The sequence below is a fragment of the Fusarium mangiferae genome, assembly GCF_900044065.1.
Source record: "Fusarium mangiferae strain MRC7560 genome assembly, contig: FMAN_scaffold009, whole genome shotgun sequence".
Classification (NCBI taxonomy): Eukaryota; Fungi; Ascomycota; class Sordariomycetes; order Hypocreales; family Nectriaceae; genus Fusarium; species Fusarium mangiferae.
This window is the reverse complement of record NW_024573929.1, coordinates 709987-728302: the sequence shown is the minus strand read 5'-3', so window position 1 is coordinate 728302 and position 18316 is coordinate 709987. Positions and strand designations below refer to the sequence as shown.

Below are 18316 nucleotides of genomic sequence, written 5' to 3'. Positions count from 1 at the left end.
GAGCTTGGGTGCTACGTTAATATGGATGGTTTCCCCGTGTCGATCTGGCGCATCATATTTTGTGTACAGTATGAGTGGCCGCTCTTTTGCATTCATTAATACGAATAACCTGTTCAGTTAATCGTCATCAGCTCCCCCTGCATGGGGGGACCAGGCCATGCGAACGGACCCAAAATTGATGCTTCAAGGATGTAACCGCTAAAAGCTCAAGCGTAAGCCCGGACATGATTCAAGGCCCGCAGTCGTTAGCCAGTCAGTCATTCATGTCTCAGCCATCAAACATGTGCTCGTGGCTTGGAACAAGGTTAGAGACGAGCAATGGTTGGAACGGAAGACAAAACTCGGTCAGTCCCAAGCCTCAACTGTCCCTCCCAACTGACATGGGGTGATTTGCCAATGAAACAAAGCCAGAACGCGGACACGGACACACCCATCCGTTGGGCCGGTAAAAGTTTAGACTAAGCAGGGAGGCCATGGAGGGTTTATCGACGCGCCAACCGCGTTGGGTTAAAAAATCCCTGGACCCCCATGGAATAATCTTTATATAATTATAACCTTTTGTCCACGGCCTCACAAAGTATGTGAGCTGTCAAGTCGTGACATTCTACCAGTTCGAGTCCGGAAGCTGGGGAGAGGTCATCAGGAGAGAGCAATGTCATCAGGAGAAATGCTGCAAGGATGAATGACAAGGGGACCGGTATTTAGAGTTTACATGCAAAACCACGAAATATCATCATCGAGTGACAGCTTCAGTCTGCAAACGTCGAGACTGCTGCGATCTTACCAGTAATTCACGTCTCAAATGTCTGGCGCAGAGCTTAAACAGTCAGATAAAATGTCACAGCCATTTCATCTCGAATCAAAGCAGAAAAAAAGTAAATGTCATGAAGCAAGAGTCAAAGCGAATGACTCGCGATATGCATGAATTAAGCGTAGGTAGGTCACAGTGCAGCGCCCGTAGCTTGAAGCCCTCGGAAAATTCCATGCCCGCCAGCGATGAATGATCGAGATGCATTGTCAATCGATGCGACGTCAATTTGATGTTCTCGTTGCTGTAGATTGCTCAATGGTAAGTGCTGTCTTGATTGGGAGGTCATCAGAACGCCTCTCAGCACTTGCAAGGATGAGTACCGAATTCCGTACCACGGAACGGAACTACCGAGGCCAAGACTGCTTGTTTCCTCAGTGCAGAACTGAGGCAATTACTTTTAGTTATCCCGCTTTTGCTGACAGATGCAGATTGAAGAATTAAGCTTTGGGTTAGGATGAACTTGTCAGATTTCACTGCCACTTTTTTACTTTTCTTTAATGCCTAAACCCGCCCCCAGGCTAAAGCGTGACTACGTATCCGCGGTTTACAATTCACAACGCCAATCGGTCGGGACCAGTCAAAGCCAGTTCAGCTCCAGGCCCGCCCCCTGTAACAAGTCAAAACCAGCCCGCAAAACCAGCCTAAACAATCTCCAACCGTGAGCTATTGCTCCTTCGCCTCAAATTAGACCCCTCAATACGAAATGCTCTTCAATCAAATCACCTGCCTGACAACTCATGTGTAGCACATCTGCAAGGGACGATATCACTTTCCCCATTCAGTATCGTTCGTTTCCATGATCTTCCCGGGGCGCGAATCTCACCGGGCGATGCTTCCGGGAGGAGCCTTGGGCACCAAGTGGCCATGACCGTGCCCGTGGCCTCGGAGCTGAGGGGATCAGGGGACAAGCTCATTAGTAGTGGCAAACTTTAAGCATAAGGTGGTTATGCCAAGTTGAGTAACACCGAGATTCTGCATCGTCTCTGATCGACTTGGATCCTTGCAATGACAGCTGTTTCGGGGTTCACAATGCTTGGCGCTGCATCTTCTCTATGATATGGCTGTGGCTCTGTTCCCAGGGAAACTCTTGCTCCAATGACCGGATTAGCTGTTCGTGGTGTGGCGACCTTGGCGTAATAGCGGCTTTGAACGGCTCGGGGTGGCTGATCATCCCGGGGGTGAATAGGAGTTCAGGTTGGGCACCATTCCCGTCTTTTCTAATATGCAATACAGCGAGAGACTGGGCGATGTTGAGGAATAATGCATTGTCGGCTAAGACACGCCCCGGGCATACGCGGCGCCCAAAGCCGAATGTGTACTTGTGCGGGTCTTGTTCAGGTTGATTGCCGTCGGCAGACAAGAAGCGCTCCGGATTGAAGCGCATCGGTTCATGGTGGACCTCAGGGTCGTGGGCAAAGTACCTATACACTATTAGACCGAGGCCACCTACTGATAAAGTGAACCCACCAGATATTGGGCATGATCAGGGCGTCTTTGGGAATAAAGTATCCCTCAAACAAATCATCTACAGTGCTTGTATGAGGCAGCCCCATAGGGACTACTGGATTCCATCGAAGAACCTCCTTGACTACCGCATTGACATAAGGAAGACTTGGCCGATCTGAACAATCAGGCAGTCTCTCGTTGCCGATTACGCCGTCAATCTCCTCTTGGGCCTTCTTCTGGACATCAGGGTACAATATCATTGCTAGAAAGAAAAGAGAAATGGAAGAGACGGTCTGTCATGTCAGCCAATGCTCCTCATAATCTCCACCAAGCAACGTACCGTATCAGCCCCGGCGGCGTACAGTGACAAGGCAGACCACTTGGTCGTAAACCTCGCTTCCTCTGTCGACTCTCCAACTTCGAGAAGTCGTGAGACAAATGAGTTATCTTGTTTACCCGAGGCGTGCTGGTTCTTGACAAAAGCATAAGGCTTTTCAGTCAGATCGTTCAGTTCTGAAGCCCATTTCTTGGCCAGTCTCTTGAAGCTCGAGCCTGGAACCCAGTCTGGTACGTATCGCACTGGTAGTGTCAGTGGTTTGTTTAGGCAAGGGTTGTGTTTAAGGCGTCTTACATAGGGGCAGTATATCAACTAGGAACGCGCCGGGGACACCGGCTGCTGTTACATCATCCATGGCCTGGCCTGCCATCTTGATGAGAATGTCCTCTTTGAACGGCTCAGCTTTATATCCGTAAGCGATTTTCAGAATAACTGAGCCGGCTTCCCTTAGCAATGTCAGCATAGTCCCCTGACTTCTGAGCTGAGCAAACCGACTTTCTGATATGGTCCATGAACCTCTCTGGGTCGTCCAAGACATGCAGTAAGAAGTGAGCAACTTCAGCTTCTTGCAGTCTGTCATACTTTGCCGCGGCCCTTTTCGATCCGATTATACGGGCCATGTTCTTCCGGTGCGTTCTGAAGCGATCGTTGTATGGTGAGAAGCCAAGTGAGTTCTCCCAGCCAACCCTGTCTTCATCAGCGGCAGTATGTTACCACAGATCAACGGCGACTCACAGTTCGCCTGCCATCATAATCTTGGGCCTGGAAGAATGCTTTGCGGATCTTTTATTTAGCAGTTGTGATGCAAGTTTCCAGTTGTTTATGATGATGATTGTCTGACCCATTAGCGTGATAGAGCTGATAGATCCTGACCGTTGTCAGTAGATGACTCGCAGTGTAGTCCATATCGCTGGAGGTCGTACCATAGATGTCCTTGAGCCTCAACCAGTGATGCGCCTCAACCAGTGATGCGCCTCAAACACTCCCGGCGGCGGAAGATCGTTCAGGTTTCCTACTAAAGGAAGACCTTTCGGCCCCGGGGGAAGAGGAGCTCGCTTTAAGGTATTGCCAAATTTCTGGAGACTGATATAAATCAGAAATCCAAGGGCAAACCCAACAAGGAAATCCATTACCTCGAACATGATCAAGGTACTTCAACAAACGATGACAAGGGCACAAAGAAACCAACAGGAGGAAAGGTCAGGTATATGTTTCACGTGAATTCCTGTTCAGCAACACACATCATGTTGAGGGGCTACTCTTGACGTCTGACAAGTCTCTTATCACCATGCATATGCATATGCAGCCCGCTTCCCGCCGAATCATCGACTTTGTATTTGGATGGTGATTCATGCGGTTAACATCTTCACGCTCCAGGCATGTAATAAACTCCACTGTTGAATGAAGATCTTTCTTTTCTCGGAAGGTACCCCTCTAAAATTGCTTCTTCATCGTCTGATTTGGTTCTGCTCGTTTGCTCGGAGGGGCATTAGGGGAGGAAAGAAAACTCAAGACCTTAGCCCTAAGCGCTAAAAACTACTGAGGTGAATCTAGCCTAAGCTTAGAGGATTCTTTGCCAAGTTTATTTTGACACCCTATAATAAGGTCCGGTGTTTTCTTGACCCCTGGGGCATTACCAAAATTGGAATATGGTGCGCTGATGTGCTAACATCGCGTAGCCATACCTGCATGTAGTGGCAGGKAGGGCTTAGCCTTGGATTTAGGCAATAAAGGATCAATAAAACAAGCTTAAATGTAATAACTACATATACGCTATCGGTTCAGTAGACGGCGCTGCGTGGCAAGCGACGAGGCTAAATCTAAGGGTCGCTGTGCTTAATGATAAACCAACAACCGTTGAACTACTCAGAGAACTTCAGCCCAAATTGCTGGTAAATATGCACAATACTCACCAAAACGCCAAGCCATGCTGCCTATTCACTTCACCACTCACGATCATGGGCGGGAACATGACCGGGATAGTTATCCACTTCACAAGGCAGCTCCATAAGCGCTAGGCGAGGTTGGCGATAGAACGCATCATTTAAAGCGCGATGAGCTGTCGAAATCTGGCCTACTCACTGTATTCTTTTCTCGGTCGCCATGTCTTCATACCCAACACTAGATTTTCTCCCCAGTGAGATCCAACTCCAGATCTTTTCACAAATCACGGCGCACGATCTCAGCACAATTGCTCGGACCTCGAAACGCCTCCACGAAATTGCAACACCGCTTCTCTGGAGTGACATTGAACTCCACGAAGAAGGCTACCATGAATCCAGACACGAGCTCAAGACTCCTTCCCCGGCGAGAGACCCGGCGCGTCGGCCTTATCACCCCAAGCAGAAATGGGGAAACGGGCAAGGCGCGCGTATGAAGGCTTCTCAGTTCTTCGAGATCCTGCAGAGGATGCATAAACAGAACACGAATCGTTTGCAAGAGATCACCCAACGTGTAAGGTATTTGTGTACTGTGATTGATCCTTCATGGAGGCCCGTGGATAATGATAATGGTAATGATAATGTCGATACTGAGGCCATTCAAGTCTGGCATCTTCTGCCGTATTTTTCAAAACTGGAAACCTTGGAATTATACGGAGACTACTACTATTCCCAAGAGACTGAGGAGCAAGTTCCTAAAATTATTGAATCTCCTCCGAAACTCCGATTCCTCAAGCTCTCGGGCTACATGCCACCAGAAGTACCAGCGTGGCTTCTTAGAGCGGGAGATACTCTAGAACGCCTTGAACTCGACATGTTAGACCGTCCTATCTCAACATGCCTATCGAACAATCCTCACTTTACTCCTCTTCCATGTGAGAAGATAAATACAGATGATGGAAGTGTTTCCGAGTCAGATTATGGAAGTCTAGTCGATGACATGATCATCCCTAGGCCCTTGGGGAACATTTTTACAGACTATGGCAACTACAAGTTAAAGTTACCGAAACTAAAGCATTTGCTTCTCGGTCAGCCGGCAGAGTCATGCTCTTCGAACGACTTCGCAACTTATAGCTGGTCAAAACGCGCCGAGTCAGCTTGCTACGAGGATTGGCTTAGAATTCTACTGGCTTCTATGAAAACACTCGAGACCTTGGTTCTGGAACAGAGACCAGCGGCTGATTATATCGAAGGAGACGGTTACAGCGAAGACACGTGGATGGACGAAATGGCATGGTCTCATGCAAGCGAGATACTTCTTGAGATGGTCCAAACCGTTTTATCTTCTGAGACGAGCCAGCTATGCTTGAAGCAGGTGTATCTGTATGGTATAGTCGCTGGCTTGGAAGAAGATGGTACGCCGTTTTTGGATTTCCCTGCGGGCAAGTTTATGCAATTTCTGAAGGACCGCGGGATCGAATGTGAAGCGAGACGGGGGAAGTGGTGTTTCTTTGATAAACAATCTGGATCTGTGAATTGGTGCCCTTGGGATGCGGCCTCTGAGGATGAAGAGGAGGAGGATGAGGATATGGACGAGGATAAGGATGAAGATGCTGAACCAAAGGCGAAGTGGGATACTGTGCTGGCCAAGGTTTGAAAACCGAGGGCTTTTCGCATTCAATTTGAACCCATTTTAGTAATGATTGACAGAGATTGACTGGAAATCTATTTCTTTCATCGGTGGTTCACTTCCGTCGGCCAGTTCTCAGCCATCCCCGAGGCATCTCGGTCTCTCCAACACAACGCCGTACCCCACATTCATAAAAGGCATTGCGTAATGATCAAGCACTTCCAACCTCCAAACACTCAACATCAATCTTCACAATGTCCTCGTTCGCCGTAGTAAAAGACATCGACCACCTCGTCCTAACATGCAATGACATCTCTGCCACTATAGAATGGTACACTAAATATCTCGGCATGAAGTCCGAGACCTTCACATCAGCAACCGACCCCTCGTCTCCACCTCGCAGCGCCTTGAAATTCGGCACTCACAAGATCAATCTTCATCAGCGCGGTAAAGAGTTTGAACCGAAGGCGAGAACTGCGTTGCCTGGTACTGCTGATCTATGCTTTATTATTGAGGATGGGACAGATCTGCAGGGCTTGATTGAGGGGTTCGAGAAGGAGGGTATAAAGGTTCTGGAAGGGGGAAAGGTTGTTGGGAGAACGGGGGCTATGGGAGGGATCAGGAGCATTTATGTCCGTGACCCTGACGGTAATTTGATTGAGTAAGTCTCAAATTTTGGTTGAGATGGCTATTTTGCGAGAATTTGCTAACTGTTCATAGACTATCCCAGTACTCGACTTAGGGGCTTAGATTTGTCAACTTGAATTACCACTTTATGGACTTTTTTTTTTCCCATTCGTGGGGTTCAAGGACATAAAGGTCTTTATCCTCTTTTTTCCCTGTTGATTAAATCTCATCTCATCACGACAAGCAATAGACTCCATGTTGTTGATCGAATAACCAACTGAAGCCGCATTCCCGAAGGCGCTGAGCATCTAGAAACACTGTGGGACTATTCGGAAGATCCGCTGGATTGATATTTGAGTAGTCTGACTTTACACAAATCTACAGTGGTCGAGAAGGAGTTGGTTTTCAGACAAACTCCACACGCTAAAGGCATATCGTGGGTCATTGTTTTTTGTACAGGTCCGTGAGACTACTAGCCTCGTCTCTTGTGCGTGTCCACTGAAAAATTTAGCGGCCTGTCCTGGAAGAATCTTCCAGTTATGACAACTTCCAATTGTTCCACTTGTCGCCCCAGGTTATGTTTTTGGGTCACGGATGCGTCAAACTGTACTTTCATATAGGTAGGTATATTCAGGAGTTGTCCAAGACACTGAAGAGATCACGTATGAGCATATCAGGAACTTGGAGACAAAGAATGTATATATGCCCATTCACTGTCCTGAATACTTACTACGGAGTATGCATACCAACTTGCAACAAAGTGGCTGGTTGAACTGCTGCATTTGAGTCGAAATCAGTGGAACTCGACCCTCACCTTTACTCACGCAATCCTCGCATAAATCCTATCTCGGCAATCTCAGTTCCGGCATCCAGTTCCTTGGTAGCAACCCGTAATGCAACTGTCGTCATGACCAAGGCCCATTGCAACTGGGCAGTGTCCTCCTTTTTCGATTCATATAGTAAGGAAAAGTGAGAGCGACATCTTTAGCACAAGATCAGCAGCAACTATACCCAGAGTATGGTAGAGCTTATCTCCCATTCTCCATTCCAGTCCAACCAAGCTCCCGGTGACGATCTACGAAATGCCGATCAGCCAAGGGCACGTGGGGCTAAATCTGGCTTCCGGTAGATCAGTGGGAGGCCTACTGAGGCTACTGTTTAGGAGAAATATATACAAAGCAGGAGTATAGGGAGACTTGGCATAATTCGTCACAACACAAGGATAGTGGCATGTTCCTAATCTGTGTCTCAAGTAGCAATCCACGAACTATCAACCAGGTACCAAAACGTCCTCCATTTCCAGCTCTCCCTGATCCACGTCTTGCTCTATCAAACCACAGCCAAAAAGCAAAAGAAATCGCATAAGCAAAGGTGTTGAGACTCCTGCAGTAGCGGCGATTGGATCCTGCAAAACAAGTCAAAGATCGTCGATTCCACTGGACCGAAATGCTGCAATTTCACCAGCATAAGTCAGTGATGCAGATCGAAACATAAGGGGAGGGGCCTGCTCTGCTCAGTGCGGCTAAGATCGACACTACCGGGCTGCGTAAGGCTAAACCAGCTCTCCACAGTTGGATGAGACAAAATTTCCGAAAAATAGGGACTACAAGGGGAAAGTGACGTAGAGAGTTAGAGAAAATGGCTGAGATGTTTTGTTTGAGAGGTGATGATAACACTTTGCTGTCATGTCTGTGGCATCTAGTAGCGTCTTACGCTAATCAGAAGTTGCAATTAGGTCTGATGATATTCAGAGCTCAAAACACAAACTGGAAGGACGATTAGCTGTAAAGTCAGAATAATACAAAGGCCCAGGGTAACGTCGACGTCTTGATTGCTATACAAGTGTCGAAATCACCCAGAGCCCCATAAGGCGTGGATCTTGCCTGAATCTATGATGCCGTCAGCTCCCTGGTGGGCTCAACACCACACTAACTATCATGACTCCGTTTACAGAATGATCGACAAGACTACTGACTTCCGGTGACAATATCAATCTCTTTCTTGGATATTCCCTTTGCAGAATGCCTCTGTATAAGACCTCTCTTCACCCCATCAAACATATTCTCATAATCATCTCATCTCATCTCAACTCTTCTCTACACCACACTCCTTTAAAAAAACACTCTTTCAGTTTTCTTTTTCACCACATTCAAAATGAAGGCCACTTTCTTCTCCGTTTTCGCCCTCGCCATCTCGGCCATCGCCTCCCCTGTTCCTGGGGTTCAGAAGGACACCCGCTCTGTTGAGCAGGTCAACGGTGCTTTTCATAGCACTGAGAACATCGTCGACAAGGTTGGCGTGAAGCAGATCGTTGACAAGGCTACCAAGTCTCCTGCTAAGCGTGCTGCTATCTCCAACCCCCAGGAGCTCATCACCGTTCTCAAGAGCGGTGTTAGCAACATCAACAAGAAGACCACTGGTCTGAGTAAGTAATGACCTTTGAGTTTGATATTTGGGTTGGTGCTAATGGGTTTAGACTCTATTGCTGAGAAGGTCAAGGCTGGTGATCTTACCAAGGACGCTGGTGCTACCAAGGCCATCCCTGGCTTTGAGTCTGTTCACTTCGAGCTCACTGAGATTGTCACCAAGCTCACCGGTGATGCTGGTCTCGATGTTGCCGATGCTGATGTTGACACTGTCCTCAACCTCGTTGTCGTCCTCGTCTCTGAGGTTCTCACTGCTGTCAAGACCATCGTCACTGTTACTGGCCTCCGACCTCAGCTCATTTCCATCCTCCACTCCGTCTTCCAGATCCTTACCAAGGTTCTCGTCCTTGTCATTGGCCTCATTTCCGCCATTGTTCCTGGTCTGGTTGCCGGTCTTACTCCTCTCCTTGCTGGTCTCGGCAACGGCATTCTCGCTCCCGTACTCCTTCCCGTCACTGGCCTCCTTGCTAGCCTCGCTGTTTAAAGGTATTTCTCTTTGGTATAGCTACATTGCGCGCACTATGAGCATGAAGCTTTTCGGATAGACCGATAGCTATATAAGCTCAATTCATCATCATGATATCACGGGGAGGCATCTTGGGTTAGTGTCTATGGCCAATGGTCTTCTTTGTATATAATTACTCTTATCAACAAAAGTTCACGCTATTTAACTGTCACGCCTATCTCTTCGTGTGTTGCATCACTAATCGATTTGCCTATGTGTGAAGCAGATGATTGATAGATCTATCTACTCATCATCGCACTATTCTAAAAGTCCAAAAAAGGGTATGTGTTTCCCCTTTCGATTTTTCATATCAGTTAGTGCTGATTGTATCTCATCGGGGTTCAAAATTTCTTGGTTTGCGCCCTATGGCTGACAAAACTACGTCACATCGAAATGGGGTAAGATGAAGCTCAAAGGGAAAGTCTTTCCATGATAAAACTAACTCGGTCTGTCTTGCGCCTTTCAATTGACATTAATTAAGTGGATATAAAATATTAGACATTTCGCAGCAACACCAACACAACATTCTACGAACGTCACTTGATACACTATGGCAGCATCGCGATCAGTCTCAATCACTTATGTCCCTGCGGACTGTGGATCAATCATTCCGGGCAAATCCAAAGCGGCCCAGGCCTTCAGAGACGTCGGAATCGTTGGCAAATTAAGAGACGCTGGTGTACCATCTGTCTCTGAACATCAAGCTCTTAAGGCACCAGCAACATTCTCTGCTACGGCTTTCAGCGCAGGCAGTGCGCGCAATGAAGACATCAATATCTCGGTCTGCGAGAACGTTGAGCGGACCATCGGCAATAACTTCAGAGCTTCGACTGGCCAACCTGATTTCCAGCTAATTCTCGGCGGCGAGTGCTGTATGCTGCCAGCTATCCTCTCTGCCTTCTGGAAACATGCCGACGCGCAGTCTCAGCCTAAACGTATTGGTCTGATTTATATCGACGCTGATACCGACCTTACCTCTCCTACGGATCCAAGCTCTATTGGCACCTTTGCTGGGATGAATATGGCACATCTGGTTCGGTTGCCTGGTGCGCTTCCACGCATGGAGCAGTTCTCTCGTCCATCAGGCGAACCTGTCTGTGATGCTTCGAATACTGTTTTCTTCGGCACGAACATGTCTCTTCCTGGGAACAAACCAGAGCACTTCAAGTATCTTTTCGACAGTAACTTCAAAGTCGTCAGCTCAGCATCCGTGGCGAAAGATCCTGAGCAACGCGCAAAAGAAACACTTGAGTTTCTGCAAGACAAAGTCGATATAATTATGGTTCATTTAGATGTTGACTCGATTGATCCTGGGACGTTTCCTTTGGCGAATGTTCCCAACTTTACTGGCGTGGAGTTTGAGAATATGATGAGAGCTCTCAAGGTACTACTTGGAAGTGAAAAGGTTGGAGGTCTCACTGTGGCGGAGGTTAACCCAGATCATGATCCCGGGCTGAAGATGACTGAGAGATTGACTTCGCATATCGTGGAGATGTTGGCCGCAAGAATGTGAGGGTAGAGATATATGGGCTGCATAAAATAGTGATAAGAATGGAAGATCGATATGTTACGCTATGAACGCTAGGCTTGTACCAGAGTGTGAAAGGCGAGGCACAGCTTGACGTTGATAGGGCCGCGTGCATAGAGCATTCGTCACCTCAACCAACGCCCCCAAATTCGGGCACGTCACACTCACTTAGTCTATCCCCGCTCTCAACGAAGCCGCCAAGATCATTGCTCACTAATAGTTAGTATCTGAGACGAATAATTACAATGGGCAATACGTATTCTTTATTCTTTCCCCCAAATCCACAGTTTACGGAGGAGGACCTCACCGCGCAGAATGGACGCGTCTTCATTGTGACAGGCGGCTACTCCGGCGTGGGCTTCGAATTGAGCCGTATGCTTTATCAAGCTGGTGGATCCGTTTACATCGCTGGAAGATCACAAGAGAAAGCAGAGTCATCTATCAAACAACTCAAGGAACAATATCCCGGTGCAAGCGGCAGCCTGAGTTTTCTGAAGATAGCCCTCGATGACCTGGACTCCATAAAAACAGCGGCAGAAGATTTCAAGTCGAGAGAGTCCAGGCTCGATGTCCTTTTCAACAACGCAGGAGTATCTAACCCTCCAGCTGGTTCGGTCTCAGCGCAAGGATATGAACTCAGCATGGCAACGAACGCCATCGGGCCTTGGTATCTCACGCAGCTTCTCGTACCAATTCTAAAAGAAACGGCAAAGAGCCAGCCGCCAGCATCAGTTCGAGTAGTCTGGACGGCCTCCATCGTCACAGATCTCTCTGTTCCAAACGGTGGAGTCAAGATGGAAGAAGTCATCAACCCATCCAAAGACCAGCAAGTCAACTACACGAATTCAAAGACAGGAAACTGGTATCTCTCCAGCGTTCTAGCAGATCAGATTGGCTCTCATGGTATTCTCAGCGTTTGTCACAATCCTGGAAATGTCCACAGTAACCTGCTTCGCCACATGCCGTCGATTGTTGGCTATATCGTTTCGCCGCTTCTTTATCATGCCAAGTTCGGCGCTTATACCAACCTATGGTCTGGTCTCTCCCCGGATTTGCAGATTGAGGATGGAGGGAGGTTTGTCTTGCCTTGGGGTCGCTTTCATCCAAGCCCGAGGGCTGACTTGTTGGAGAATCTCAAGTCGAAAGAGCAGGGAGGAACGGGGACTGCGGCTGAGTTTGCGGAATACTGTGATAAGATTATTGCAGATCATCAGTAGTTTCTCTTCTGTTTCTGAATTCACTATGCAATGTAACTATATTGCTATACAGGCTATATATAGCGCAACTCGCATCAGCTTCACACCTTCACATGTTAACTCAACTTTTCGCCCTAGGTTCCCTGTCATGAATTGGCAGACTTATGCAACATCCAGAAGCCGTAGCCAAGAAACAAGACGTCGGGGCAGAAATATTTGACTTTGATATTTATTTTGCTACTCTCACCCCTTGCGATAATCGAGCCAAAGTTTGGCTCGATCGCTGTCGTGTTGATTAACAGACTCGGTTCAGCTGCCTGAGATCTACAGCTCTGGTGTATAACCAATAGCCTTGTTCAAAGCATACACATCCCAGTAGAAGGGCATGATACTCTTGATAAGCCCAGCCTCAAGATCAACCTGGATGACCTGGCACAGAGGATACTTCAATTCCTGCCCAGTCTTGCGGACCTTGAGATGCAAGTAACCGAGCGAGATGATGCGGTTCGAGCCCTCCTTTTCGAATATTTCAGGGTTCTGGACATCGACTTTGTCAAAGTAGTCGGCCATTGCTTTCGCCCATTGCTGGAACCCATCAGGTCCAGAGTATTCGCCAGCGTAGGGTAGTCCAGATGATTGTTTGAGGCGAACTTCTTTTGAGAGTGTTGCTGCCATACCGCTAAAGTCGCGTTGTTCAGGTGGCGAAGCCATGTAAATGCGCTCAGCTTCGTAGAATGACTCAAGGATTGATCGTGCAGTGTGAGTAGTGGTGGACGCCATCTTGGTCGTTGAGGATGATGATCCTTTGAAGGGAAATAATCGATGAACAAACAGTTGCTTACAGAAAGCGAAAACACATTGCGATATGACGGTCTATTTATCCGCTTGGCGAATAAAGTGCTGATTAACTGGGACTACTCGCTGTAGGATTTTTGGGTTACATGCTGCATTATCGTCGAATGGAGATGGCTCATCATTATCTCCAAGGAGGATTCTCCAGGGACTTTTGATGTAGTTTCCTGAATTGGCAATTGGGGGTCGGAGTTTTCGGAGTACGAAGTTGCCGACTGCTTTCAATTGCTTGCACCGGGCGGATCTAAACTTTGCCGATGCGATTGTTCCCACGATATTGGAGATTGAGCTTCTAACTGTATTCTCATATAAAGAAGGCTTCTTCCCCGCAACCAGCCAACCTGTCGCTTGGCAAAGCTTGACTCGGCAAGGAATGCATGAATTGAACAAACAAGGAAAAGCTCAATCGAGACAGGCACAGTAGCACGTGGAACCTGGAACTTTGTGGGAAAGACAAGATGGCTGAATCACATTCGGAAATCTCTTGGTCACCGCTAATCGACCTCTAGCCTTGTTATTTTGGTGACGGTGCCTGGCGTGACCTCATTTTCGGGTTCAGATGAAAGAGACTGGCCAACAAGAAGGCGAATTCTCGATTTCTGGGGCGATGCGCCTATTCTAGAATCGCCTAACCCCAAGTTCACGGACCGTTTCCAGGTGACGTTGGAGGCAACTATGACGCAATGAGCACCAGGTTCACAGAGGGGGGACCACCCAAATTTTGCGGCTACCACCTACCTCCAGTCCCTGGACAGTCCGTTCTCCAACATCATCCCCACGAATAAACCAACCTAAGACATGACATGACTTCTCATACCACGATACAATGTCGAGCTCTGCAGAGCTGCAACGCGAACGCGAGGTGCAGGGTTACTTTCAGAGCTGGCAGATAGCCCAGGGTTCCTCTCTCAAGGTCGCCAGAAGTGTCGACAGCATCAGCGCGCCATCTCAGATCAATGACGCACACACGCCTCAGCCCTCTTCCGACAAAGCGCTCTCGGCTTTTGCGCAACTCGCTGTCTTTCGTCTCAACGTGAAGCGTTGTATGGTTTCACTCATCGATTCTTCTCATCAATACATTCTCGCCGAAGCCACGCGAAATCTGCGATTGGGATCACTCGAAGAAGAACCTGGTGCAAACAAGACCGACGACAAGAAAGACTCCAACATAACCGAATATAACAGTGACTTGTGGTGTAGGTTGGACGATCTCTATAGTTGAGACAATCACAGCTCTTCCTTGTCTTCATGGCTAATTACTTGCAGTGGGAACTTCCATTCTCTCCCGCCCAGAAGCCGTTTGCGAACACTGCCTACACAATACATGCATCGGTCGCGATCCCGATGGTAAAACATACACGGCCTCTGGCCTTGTCGTTCCCGACTGTCGCCTCGATGATCGCTTCAAGTCGCGCGTGTATGTCCAATCCGAACCAGGTGTGCGCTTCTACGCTGGCGTACCCATCTTCTCACGAAAAGGATACAAGGTCGGAGCGTATGCTGTTTCAGACGAACAACCACGCGATGGACTATCGATCGAGGATGTGAAGTTTATGCAGAGTGTTGCGCAAGCTATCACTGAACATTTAGAATGGGCACGCGACCGAGTTGACAGGTTTAAAGGCGAGCGCATTGTTCGCGGACTGGCGACCTTCATCGAAGGCTGCTCAAGTGACGACCCTATCTTGTCGAAGGAGGATCAACCTCAAAGGCCCTCGATTAAACGTCCCCCAGGCATGACTATAACGGCAACGAGACGCTCCTCTCTGCACAACACCATGCGCAAGGTCGATCCTGACTCCAACCAACGATCTCAGAAAGCTACGTCACCGCCTCGCAAGCATAAGCCACAGACGGACGGTTTATCAAGAATGTACCATCGCGCGGCCGATAATCTACGGTCTGCCATCCTCGCTGATGGAGTTGTGCTCTTCGGGGCCACAGCCTCCAACGTTCAACACCTGACCCGAGCGGCACAGATAGAACAGGGTGATGCCACTAACGCTGACGGACTGCCGACGCAAATCGCTGCTGAGCCCAATGCCCTCAGCACAGAGAGCTCCGACTCCGAGACATCGCCGCTGTCAAGACCTTGCAAGCTTCTTGCTTACTCGTTGGCTGATAAGGGCAAACCCTTGGACCTCGAGCGAGGTCCATCCTTCTCTATTGGAACTCTCGAGAAATACTTTTCACTCTTTCCTAAAGGAAAGGCGTTTACGTTTACAGAAGAAGGGGCCGGTATTTCATCTGATGACGATAGTGCGAGCGATGGTAGCCCTGCTCCCGCCGGGAGAAGTAAGCGGCGCAAAGAGAAGATTGATCACAAGGAACTCCTTAAGAAGATTCCTGGGGCGAAAGCCGTTGTCTTCTTGCCATTGTTTGACTATGTCGAAGATAAACTAGTTGGTGGGTGTTTCCTTTGGACGTCGGTGCCGGGTCGCATGATGAACTTGGATGAGGACCTTTCCTACCTACGAGCTTTCGGCAATAGCATCACCAGTCAAGTCGGACGAATAAATACACGAAAGAATGAAGCAGCAAAAACCACATTCATCGCCAGTATGAGTCACGAGTTACGAAGTCCGCTACATGGCATCTTGGGCGCTGCTGAGTTCCTCAAAGACGCAGTAACCGACTCGTATGAAGCCGGCCTCGTCAACTCGATCGCGACTTGTGGCAAGACACTTCTCGATACCTTGAATCACGTGCTTGACTTCAGCAAAATAAACAATCTCGGCAGCGGGCATTTAAGGAAGGGTGCAAAGCACAGCAAGGTCATTAGCCTCTCTTCTGATTCCATGGAGAGCCTAAATATGACAGCTTCAGTAGACCTCTCCATTCTTGTCGAGGAGGTTGTCGACGCCGTGGCAACTGGTCACAACTTCAAAAGGCTTCCCAAGAAGCAACAAGACGATGCAATATTGGGTGGCAAGGTTAGCCAAGTAGCCCCAGAACCAGGAACCGATCATCCTGTATCAATCCTTCTGGATATTAGCCCGAGGGCATCATGGATGGTCAAGACACAGCCTGGCGCCCTTCGAAGAATTGTCATGAATCTGTTCGGTAACGCGCTCAAGTACACAGCGTTAGGCTTTGTACTTGTCTCGGTACGGGCGCAAGAGATCAGCGGCGATTCCAGAATAGATGTCTTGATCCGAGTCACGGATACCGGAAAAGGAATGTCGGAGGACTTCCAACAGAACCGTCTCTTTGTTCCTTTTAGCCAGGAAGATTCCTTCCAACCCGGCACCGGTCTAGGCCTGAGCATCGTTAAACAGATTGTGGATTCACTTGGAGGAACGCTCGAGGTCAAGTCGGAACAGGATAAGGGTACTGAGATTGAAGTCCGACTCCGTCTCGAGCCGGTTCCTCAAGAGAGCCCGAAGCCGGAAGAGCCTATGGCATCTATGGTTGAACAACTTCGGGGAAGGTCTTTGGTGCTCCTGGAAGCAAGCGAGGACTTCCATTCGAAAACTATTACTAAACAAGTTGAGGTGCGCAACGAAGCCTTGATGGAAATCTTCTCGAGTTGGTTCAACATGAAGGCTGCAAGAGAGGTAGATACAGATGTACCCAAAGCCGATTTCTATCTCTATTGTGAACCTCCGTCTGCAAAAACTCTCGAGAAGCGCTTTGAAGAGACTGCGATAGACGGAGGTCGCAATAAGAAAGCCCCCATCATCATCATCAGTCTGAACGAAGAGGAAGCGGCAAAGATATCGAGAGCTCAGACTAAGGCATTAGCCAGATTGTCAGATGTGGTTGAAGTCATTCCACAACCGTAAGCCATGGCCGCGCGCAATGTCGTATAGATGCTAACGTGTACTTAGATGTGGCCCTAGAAAGCTCGCCCAGGTATTCAGCCGATGCCTGAACAGGATTGGGGAGGTCAGAGAAGATGATAACAACAGAAATCCCATCCGGAGTGCGCAGACAGATGGCAAACAGCCAAACGAGCAGAACACTCCGGACAGAGAGGACGCAACAGAACAGATGAACTCGAAATTACATCAAGATAAAAACAACCAACGCGATTGGGCTGAGACAACTACGTCGCCATTACCTCGAGGAAAGGAAGAACAGAGCCACCCAAAAAACGACAGTCGGAAAAATGGCCAAAATAACGAAAAGAAGGAGAGTAATGATGAGTTCAGGAAGGAGGTGAACAATAAGTCTTCGCAAAATACACGAAAACAAAAGAAGCCAGAAATGCCGGGCAAGGCACACGTCCTACTCGTCGACGACAACAAGATCAACCTCAACCTCCTAACAATGTTCATGAAGAAGTGCGGCTTCTCCTACGAGGAAGCCGAGAACGGAGAAGAGGCCGTCGATACGTTTAAAAAGTCGACAATCGGCGATGCAGAACCAGGAGCACCCGTCAAGAAGCGCTTCGACTACATCCTGATGGACATAAGCATGCCCGTCATGAACGGCATCGAGGCGACAAAGAGGATCCGCAAGCTCGAGGCCGAGTACAAGGTTCCGCGGACGACGGTGTTTGCGCTGACGGGGCTGGCGAGCGCGGATGCGAGGCTGGATGCCATGTCGGCGGGCGTGGACCTGTTTTTGCCCAAGCCGGTCAAGTTTGCCGAGTTGAAGACGATGATTGAAAATAACTAGATGTATATACGGATGAATTATGTGTACTTGTTTATGATAGATGTGTAATAGAAGACGTGGGATGATCAAAGTCGAGTTTGTGATGTGATGGGGTGAATTGGTGATTGGAGCTGTCTTGACCCGATACGAAACAAGTCAAACAGCTTGGGTTCGTACTGGCTGACTTGACAAGATCCCTTCTATGGCTTCTCGTAATGTCGCTAGCAACTCATAATCGTCTTGACATGACTTCAAAGTATTGATCCTCTCAAACCTCGATTGAAGCGGCGCCCAGGCCATCGCCAATTCACTCGAGCACTACAAACCTATGAGACTACATACTCAAACTAAATTATGATAGACTCAGATTGTAACACGGCAGATGCCGTTCAGTACATCAGACAGCGTGATAGTTCCGTGGTGGATTTGCTCATTGGAAGTCATCTTACGTTGCTTTTCCTTCTTGCTAAGGGAAA

At 48.4% G+C, this 18316-nt stretch overlaps 8 protein-coding genes across 8 annotated transcripts; 6 read left to right on the top strand and 2 right to left on the bottom strand.

Moving 5' to 3' along the window:
- Positions 1–1835: 1835 nt before the first annotated feature.
- On the bottom strand, positions 1836–3346 carry FMAN_12335 (uncharacterized protein; the record flags this gene model as incomplete). Its single annotated transcript, XM_041834861.1, has 6 exons — positions 1836–2232; positions 2279–2550; positions 2598–2836; positions 2889–3040; positions 3090–3281; positions 3330–3346. The coding sequence occupies 6 exons, from the start codon at positions 3344–3346 to the stop codon at positions 1836–1838; spliced, it is 1269 nt and encodes a 422-aa protein (XP_041685082.1).
- A 1351-nt stretch (positions 3347–4697) lies between these two features.
- On the top strand, positions 4698–6131 carry FMAN_12334 (uncharacterized protein; the record flags this gene model as incomplete). Its single annotated transcript, XM_041834860.1, has 1 exon — positions 4698–6131. The coding sequence occupies one exon, from the start codon at positions 4698–4700 to the stop codon at positions 6129–6131; it is 1434 nt and encodes a 477-aa protein (XP_041685081.1).
- Positions 6132–6358: 227 nt separating this feature from the next.
- On the top strand, positions 6359–6846 carry FMAN_12333 (related to Virulence protein STM3117; the record flags this gene model as incomplete). Its single annotated transcript, XM_041834859.1, has 2 exons — positions 6359–6765; positions 6825–6846. 2 exons carry the CDS (start codon positions 6359–6361, stop codon positions 6844–6846), a joined length of 429 nt encoding a protein of 142 aa, XP_041685080.1.
- Positions 6847–8885: 2039 nt separating this feature from the next.
- FMAN_12332 (uncharacterized protein) lies at positions 8886–9641 on the top strand (the record flags this gene model as incomplete). The annotated part of the gene is made up of 2 exons (XM_041834858.1): positions 8886–9156; positions 9208–9641. The coding sequence occupies 2 exons, from the start codon at positions 8886–8888 to the stop codon at positions 9639–9641; spliced, it is 705 nt and encodes a 234-aa protein (XP_041685079.1).
- A 571-nt stretch (positions 9642–10212) lies between these two features.
- FMAN_12331 (uncharacterized protein) lies at positions 10213–11175 on the top strand (the record flags this gene model as incomplete). The annotated part of the gene is made up of 1 exon (XM_041834857.1): positions 10213–11175. One exon carries the CDS (start codon positions 10213–10215, stop codon positions 11173–11175), a length of 963 nt encoding a protein of 320 aa, XP_041685078.1.
- Positions 11176–11435: 260 nt separating this feature from the next.
- On the top strand, positions 11436–12407 carry FMAN_12330 (uncharacterized protein; the record flags this gene model as incomplete). Its single annotated transcript, XM_041834856.1, has 1 exon — positions 11436–12407. One exon carries the CDS (start codon positions 11436–11438, stop codon positions 12405–12407), a length of 972 nt encoding a protein of 323 aa, XP_041685077.1.
- Positions 12408–12710: 303 nt separating this feature from the next.
- Positions 12711–13166, bottom strand: FMAN_12329 (uncharacterized protein; the record flags this gene model as incomplete). The annotated part of the gene is made up of 1 exon (XM_041834855.1): positions 12711–13166. The coding sequence occupies one exon, from the start codon at positions 13164–13166 to the stop codon at positions 12711–12713; it is 456 nt and encodes a 151-aa protein (XP_041685076.1).
- Positions 13167–14064: 898 nt separating this feature from the next.
- FMAN_12328 (uncharacterized protein) lies at positions 14065–17861 on the top strand (the record flags this gene model as incomplete). The annotated part of the gene is made up of 3 exons (XM_041834854.1): positions 14065–14455; positions 14505–17019; positions 17069–17861. The coding sequence occupies 3 exons, from the start codon at positions 14065–14067 to the stop codon at positions 17859–17861; spliced, it is 3699 nt and encodes a 1232-aa protein (XP_041685075.1).
- Between the last annotated feature and the right edge of the window lie 455 nt (positions 17862–18316).